Raw genomic sequence first — 8,437 nt, forward strand, 5'->3', positions numbered from 1 at the left:
GTACTTTTGATCCAGTGATTCCCTTTGCCTCACAATCATGCTGGTAAAGAAGCCATGCGTTGATCACCGCAACAGACATGAAATGCCAGAAAAGTATCATATACCAGCGACGGGTCCTGATGGGGAATTTACAGCGTGCAAGATGCGCATCCAGCGTGTCAACTCCTCCCATGGAAGCGCTGTACTCCTTGATAATGTTTGGCTGATCAATGTTTCCTAATACTGACGTACTCCAGACATTTGAACTAATCCCATCCTGAGATACATTCCTAGAACTTGTTCTATCTCTTTTACTGAAGTGTCTACACATTTCCCATGCTTTTGAACACTGTATTGATTGGTATGCTCAACAATATTTTCCAACATATCACGGGAAAAAACGCGTTGAAAGTAAACCAGTGGTGTGTCTGTCATGGCATCCTGGTACAACTCAACTTGTTCACCTTGTTCACGTCAGGCAACTCAAAGTCTGTCTTTCTCCACCTGTAAGTTTTTGCGGCACATTTTGGCTCCATCTGTGGGCTAGCAGTCTTGGCAAACGCCACATCTTCATCACTGGACGAGTCATTGGGTAAGTCACTGTCTACATCAATTTCATGCGGTTGAAACAATTCATCAGAATCGCTATCACTGTCCAATTCGGGGCCAAAGTCACTATCATCAGCTTGAAGTTGCTCCAATGCTTCTGCAACAGTGAACTTTCTCTGATGCTTTCGCTGTCCTGAAAAGGGAGCAGTCATACTCCCTGAAAAGATATAGGAATTTACTTTATTAGTCTCTGGCCCTGTACTACCAAGGTAACATTGTAAAATATATTTTACAAATGAAATTATTTCAAGGCTTTAGCCAAATACAGGACTGTCCCCATTCTCCATCTACAGTCACTCAATGAACCAAAGGGTCATTTTTGGCCCATCGTTTTTTAAGCTAGCTCAGAGTTGCTAATTTATCCAAAAAGAACATAAAACGTATTTCTGGGCATTCTTCAAGCAAAAACTAAACAGATTAACAAAAAAATCATCAATTTTACCAACCTCTGGTTTGCTGAAAAGACGATTTTGTTTGGGTAGGTTTCTAGCTCAACGAAACAGCATGTGGTCAGGCATCTTGTCACTACCACACTGGCTCATGTCAGATCAATATTCATCCACTAGGTGTCTCTGTGCAGGGCTCAGAAGTGGCACTCTGGGATTTTGGAGTCAAATTTTAAATTTTTTTTATGTTTGTTAGTTTTGGGGAGTAGCAATTAACAGCAGCCAAATTTGACCCCGTGGGTTCTCCAGGTTTCACTTGTATAAACTAAATTGTGAGCATACTCTGTCTGTGCAGACGTGGACACAAAAGTCAGCGTTCAAGCTTCTCTATTAACTCCAGATGAAAGGCTTTCTGGTGGATCCCAGTGGTAATAAATCAGGAAGACTGAAACTGAATGAAAAGCATTTCCTCACCTTCATCATCCTGTTGAAGTGAAGTCAGAGCTCAGATCAGATTTCTTCCTGTTTCTGATTTCATGAAATCAAGAAGGAAGCTGCAGTTCCACCCAAAGATTTAAAGCTTCAATGCAACATTTCTGACATTACAGGAAGATTTTAACTGTTAAGAAGGAAATAAAAAGACGTTTGATTGTTTTAGATTATAAAATACTCTGATTCTTCTGAGATGAGGAGATTATTTTGAACCTCTAATATGAGTCAGTGTCACCATAAGGTGCCTTTTGGTGTCCTCATTATAGTCACTCAATAATGATGAAAATGTGGCAGAATATTGAAACTCTGAGGACTTATTATAAACGACCAAACATTTAAACATCTATTGTCACAATAAAAAGTCTCATAAAATATCTTTCCTTCATTTCATACAGTTTTTTTCCATTGGGCGTACATGGTTTTAGTATATACCAGAATACCACCCCCACTGTGTCATCTGTGAATTTAATGGTGGTGTTACTGTGGTGGGTGGGAGTGCAGTTGTGGTATAGAGGGTGTAGAGCAGGAGGCTCAGCACACAGCCCTGTGGGGAGCTGGTGCTGAGGCTGAGGGCTGTGGATGTGTGTGGACCCACTCTCGCATTATTACAAACTGGAAGGATAGTGGGGAACCATCGTTTTCCAGGAAGAAATGTGGTCAGAAAAATAACCTGAATGACGGTGAGCAGGGGGTTTGGGGAAATCAGATGAAAGAGAAACACCAGTAGAACTCAGGGCTATATGTTCAGTCATTCATTGTACCGCTTGGTCCATTATGGGTCACGGGTTAGCTGGAGCCTATCCCAGCATTAACAGGTGAAAGGCAGGGTACACCCTGGACAGGTCACCAGTCCATCGCAAGGCCAACACATAGAGGACAAACAACCATTTGCACTCGCACAAGGAGAATTTAGAGTAATCAATTAACCTAATATGCATGTCTTTAGACAGTGGGAGGAAGCTGGAGTACCTGGAGAGAACCCACGCATGCATGAGGAGAACATGCAAACTCCACACAGAAAGGCCACTGCCCTCAAGGTTTGAACCTCCCCACAGCCGAGATTCGAACCAGCGACCTTCTTGCTGTGAGGCTGCGGTACTAACCACCACACCACTGTGCAGCCCAGGGATATATGTGTAATAGTGAAAATAAGAACTTTTTCACATGTACAATGTGAAGGAAAGTCAAGGGATTGGGACTGAACAGCTGCGTAGCCATAAGAAAACCACTTATCAGTGAGGCTAACAAGAGAAAAAGGCTTCAATTTGCTACAGTGAAATAATGCCACAGTGAATGCTGTGTTTTAAATATTTTTATTATTAGTTTTCAGAAAAAAGAATAAAATAACAGGATGTTCAGAACAGAACGATGTACAGTTCAATTTTCCAAATGTGACCCATTTGAAAAAAAAGAAAAGAGGAAAAAAGAAACAAAAACAAAAGAGGAAAAAAAAAGACTGAATTAAAAAATTCAAGACTCAACTAGTTAAACCCTGAACAACCCATTGCCACCCTCACCAACCTCCTCAGCCAGTCCCACCCCTGAGCGCTGGGTCCAGTTCAGAGGGTCAGGAGGCCAGGTCCTTTTTCAGGAAAGAAAGCAGTGGTCGCCAGATCTTTTTAATTTGTTCTGTCCTTGATAAGGTATCTGATCCTTTCCAGATGGTGGGTGTCTATCAACTCCATCAGCCATCATTTTAGTGTGGGCACCTCTTTCTTTTCTTTCCAACACATATAATTAGCTTCTTAGCTGTGATCAGACCGTATGACAATAACAACTGTTCTGTTGGTTTTAAAAGTCTCAATACATCTGATATACACAAGATTATTAGAACTGGTTCGGGTTATATCTGTACTTTAAATATGGTTGAAAATAAACTGAAAATTTCGACCCAGAAACCTTGTAATTTAGCACACATGGCAAAGCTATGCAGTAGATCAGCTTCTGTAGACTCACATTTATCACATATGGGTGACATTTCAGGAAAGATGTTATGTAACTTCACTTTTGAATAATAAATTCTATGCAGGACTTTGAACTGGATTAAGTGATGTCTGGCATTTAAAGATCAGGTATGGACATTTTCTAAGATGGACTTCCAAGTGTTTTCAGTAATTGATAGTCCTAATTCTCTCTCTCATTCAGATTTATTCTTAGTCGTATTAGGGTGAGGTAGATGCTCCCTCACATTGTCCCTGATTTAAAAGTATCTAAAATAGTGAGTTCAGGGGAGGTCAGATTTTTCCTGAAGCTTTTCAAAGGATGCAAAAATCCCCTCAACATATCGATCACCACTATTAACTATACCTAACTCTTTCCAGGCAGTAAAAACAGCCATCCATGTTTGAGGAAGCAAATGATTAATTAGATACAGTAGGTAGCAAAGAGGTTCACAAGTCCTTTTTGCAAGTCCAAGTCAAGTCTCGTCACTTTTTGTTGTAATGAGTAATCTGCCATGAGATGCCTGCCGTCTGGTTTGCTTAGATGACTGCATTATAATATCCAAGGAATTTACAATCCAGACACACCCTTTATCTACCAGCATTTAGTAACAGCACTGATCTGTAGCTTAAACCAACAAATACTCTCTCCCTCCCCTCTGGACAGTTTCTTTGCCTTGGGCTTGAAATAACTCGAGATGAGTGCAGAAATATTCTTTTTAAATTTTGTAGAATTTAGTTAAAAAACTTTTTATTTTATATAATTTGGATCTAGTACTTGCAGACTCAATAAATATTTCTTATTTTCCTAAATCAGCCACAGCTCTAGCTAATAAACAGACCCAGTAAAACCACAGTGTTTACAGCTGGACTGATCCCAGTTTATCTTGATAATGGCAAAGTCAGCAGTTTATGGAAACTGTTCAGTAAATATTTTGTTCTTCTTCTGAACACATGCAGTGGAGCCAATCTAATGGAGTTAACATTATTTTTATACAACGGTAGTAACAAGCTAATATTTATGCTGCTGTTGCTCTAAGCTCTTTTATTTGTTTTTATTTGTTTATTTATTACGATGCCCATTAGCTTCCACAAAAGTGGTCACTAGTCTTCCTGGGGTCCTAACAACAACAATAAAAAAACATAGATCAATCCTATGGAGGAGGTAAAGTGACACAATGAATTAATTAAATATATAATTTAATAATTACTTAAATGTGTCATTAAATTATTAAAATGATAATAAAATACATTAATGTGTTATTAAATGTATCATTGATTCATTAAAATACAAATGAATATATGTAAAAACCTATATAATTATTTCACTATTTAATTAATTATTTGATGGTCCTGTGTTGCAGTGCATCATGAATTTATTTTATCTGTCAACCTAGCTAACCCAGAGCATGTAACGAGGAAAGCAGAGAATTTATTTAAGTTGTTGGACTTATTTTGTCACTTTTCGACCAAAATATTGACCGAAGTGTGACTGCAAGTTTAGAAGAAGTACTCCACTGCTTCTCTGGTACCAGGGCACAAGTACAACACACACAGAGACCGGGGCGTTTGGAGTTTGACCCGACTGCAGCTCTGGAGCACCAAGAAGTTCTGTTTAGAGCTTCTGCAATCAAATTCGCTGCTTCTCTCAGCAGCTCCCTCACCTCGCACACTGCCCGATATTGTGCGGATGTTAATTAAAGTTTGTTCTCTGGGTTTGTTTTATTAAGTATCTAAACCAACATAGAGGAATAACGCCATACAGTTTATTGGAATGTGTTCACTAGCTCTGCATTGCTCCATTATCTGGAGTGCATTTACGAGATGAGTACAAAAAATATTCATGCCAGGGATTTTGGGCCCCATGAAAAGAAACTAAAGCCGCCCCCCCCCTTGAAAATTTTTATAATACATAAAATGAGTAATTTTAATGATATTTTGACCATTATATTTGTGAAAAGAAAAACATGACAAGCTACTTGGTAGGAGAAGCACTAAAAATACAATGAAGTTCATTTAGATTAAATTATTTGCTGCAAGACAGATACTTTATACTCCAAAACCCATCTCTCTTTCTTTAAATACTTCAACAATAAATTATCTCAAGATTAATTATTTAAAATACAAAACTTAAATACAAAATAAGCACTTCCATGAAAATGAAATGCGTGTACAATCTGTGGAGAAACAAATCAAAACTCAGCTTAAACACCATCAAACACAAAAATGGCCACTCCTTTTTTATGATTTATTGTATTATGAGTGTTATCACTGAACAAGAGGTAACAAATAATTAATTAATAAAAATAAATAAAAAAATAAAATCAGAAGCAAATGGTAAAATAAATTAGGTTGGCTCAGAAACAAAAATTAACGGGACCTCACATGGTATATTGCTGTGGTTCCTAACCTTTTTTCCATGGGGACCCCCTTCATGCATATATTAAAATGCCATGGACTCCCTGCTCCACCCAGTGCTGAAACCATGCTGGTTTTAGGCTTTCAAAAGTGAGATTCTCACCATAAATAACTTATTCTGGTTGAGTCCGGTCTTTTGATTAAGCCAAAGTTAAATGAACATGTAGCCTCACTTTTTTCCTTAAAATAGAGACAATTTGTGGACATTAATCACAATGGTTTTAATGTTCAAAGCCTCGGGGACCCCCTTGGAGGGTCTCAGACATCGCTTATCAAGTCCTTGAAGTCCAGCTTTCTATTCCATCCAGCTGTTCTATTATATAGTATCTCCAATGATGTAATGTCATGTGTAATAGCATCACAATCATTATTTCTGGTGGCCTCTCACTATTTTGTTTTACTTAAAGGTGATTTCAGTGAGTTCACCAATAATGTCAAGGGAAATTGATCCGACTACCAATACTCCACGTCGTTGTCTCCCTCATGTAGCAACACATGAAGTCTAATTTATCTCCAGATCTGTAGACTCACAGGTGAAGCATTAGATTAGTGGGGAAAACATATATGATGCTGTTTTGGTTGTTGCTACTTATCTTCTGATATCTAGAAAGTTAAAATATTTCTCTGGTTGGATTGAAAGCAGTCGCCCAGTCTGCTGCACTAGAAATGTGCTCAGTTCCTACTGCAAAGTAGGAGGATGAGTCCCAAACTAATATGGGGAGCAAAGTGAGCTAGCTTATATGAACTAAGTTTAGAAGAGACAACAAGCCGATGTTCCACAACTTTCCATCAGACAAATGTTTCCAAAACAATGAAACTTGGTGATACTTTTACACTTGTGCCTTCTGTTAACCATGTTTCTGAAAGAAAAAGAAAATCTCATTTGTGAGAAATGATGAAGTCATTAACTAACAGTGACTTGTTGGACAGAGATCTAATATAAGTAAAGCAAGATTAGAAAATATTTACATGAAGAAAATCATTTAAGAAGCCTTGAATTAAATTAGAAATCTGATTTGTTTCAGTGAGTTAAAAAAAAGGTATTGTGTGAAAAAATCTGAAAACTATTGATGAACAACAATTTATGATGGTAAAAGTTTGAACATCTGATTCATTTTTCTGAAAATCTCAGAGAAACAAGAGTTTGACAGATTTTGATATCAGAGGTTTTTCCTTCTCCAGCTTTTCCAACACTGAAAAATGGTAAGAGTTTCTCAGTGAAAGTGTGTTTGTGAATACAGATGTGAGTCATGTCTTCAGGGTTGTAGAAGGACACCTCCCCCCTGTCATAGTCCAGCTGGACTCTGATCCTCTGGAGACTCTTCTTCACTGTAACAGTCCTACCAAGAGCATCTGTGTATTTTCCATTATGGTGCAATAAACACCAGATCCCATATCCTGGAAAAGCATATAACTCTCCTTTCCTTTGAACAGACACTTTAACCAAACCAATAGTCCAGTGAGGAAGATCTCCCACCTCCACCTCCCAGCTGTGTTTCCCTGAGCTGAAGCCCTCAGAGCCAAAAACATTGGTGTACTTTGTGTTTCTCTCTGGATTATCAGGAAGCTTCTTTTTGTCTCCATGTCTCACACTGGTCAGATCATCAGACAGATAAAGACGTGGGTCTGCAGTGTTTGGGTCCAGAATGATGGGACTGAAGTGGACCTTCTCCTTCATCTTCTCCCAGACTCTGAAGGACAGGTTGCCCAGGTGTTTGGCCACATCTATCAGGGCTCCTGAGACCAGCTGTGGATCTGACAGTGAGCACTGGGTTCTGCTTCTGCTCTGAGTGGCTTTATAACTGCTGAGGAATGGCACGTTGTCTTTCTGCAGGTCTTCTTCAACAGCACAGATACTGTCTGACAGAGAGGAGATGTGATCCTGAATCTTCTTCATCTCTCTGCTGATAGTCTTCCTCTTCTGCTCCTCTTCCTCCCTCAGAGCTGCCAGTCTGGACTCCTCTTCCTCTTTCAGGAACTGCTGCAGCTTGTTGAACTCTGCTCTGATCTGCTTCTCTGTGGACAACAGCTGCTTGTTGGAGTGTTGAATCACATCATTGTATGTTTCCTCCACTTGTTTGTATGTGTTCCTCTTGTCCTGCAGAGACTTTAAGTCACATTTCAGCTGCTCCTTCAGGTCACTGACTGCTTGTTCTATAGGAACCACTTTGTGATGCTGGTGGAGAGAAAACTCACAGACAGGACACACAGCTCTCTGCTCGTCCTCACAGAACCATTGAGACTCTTCTGGATGTTTAGTACACACAGTCAATGTCTTTACTTCTTTTTCTGTTTCAGGTGATCCAGATTTCTGTCTTCCAACAAAAGAATCAGCCAGTTCCTTTAATCCAAAGTTCACCCATGGATATTCTTTAGAGGATTTTCTTTTACAAATGGGACAGTTTTTGTTTCCAGCTTGTTCCCAGAATTTCTGCAGGCAGCTTGAACAGAAGTTGTGGTTGCAGCTCAGAGACACAGGATCTCTGAAAGTCTCTGAACACACATGGCAGCTCAGGAAGTTTTCAAAAAGTGTGATTTTTTCAGCCATTTGTTACTGAATCTTTCAACAGCAGGACTCACCAACTTCTAGTTGCTTCACCTTTATGTAGAAAT

The 8,437-nt window shown here is 39.2% G+C and overlaps 1 protein-coding gene across 1 annotated transcript; it reads right to left on the minus strand.

Annotated features, from left to right (window-relative positions):
• Positions 1-6,889: 6,889 nt before the first annotated feature.
• Positions 6,890-8,437, minus strand: LOC121648821 (nuclear factor 7, brain-like). The gene has a single exon (XM_041999246.1). The coding sequence runs from the start codon at positions 8,370-8,372 to the stop codon at positions 6,936-6,938; it is 1,437 nt and encodes a 478-aa protein (XP_041855180.1). The 5' UTR covers positions 8,373-8,437; the 3' UTR covers positions 6,890-6,935.

The sequence above is a fragment of the Melanotaenia boesemani genome, chromosome 11 (genome assembly GCF_017639745.1).
Source record: "Melanotaenia boesemani isolate fMelBoe1 chromosome 11, fMelBoe1.pri, whole genome shotgun sequence".
NCBI classification, from domain to species: domain Eukaryota; kingdom Metazoa; phylum Chordata; class Actinopteri; order Atheriniformes; family Melanotaeniidae; genus Melanotaenia; species Melanotaenia boesemani.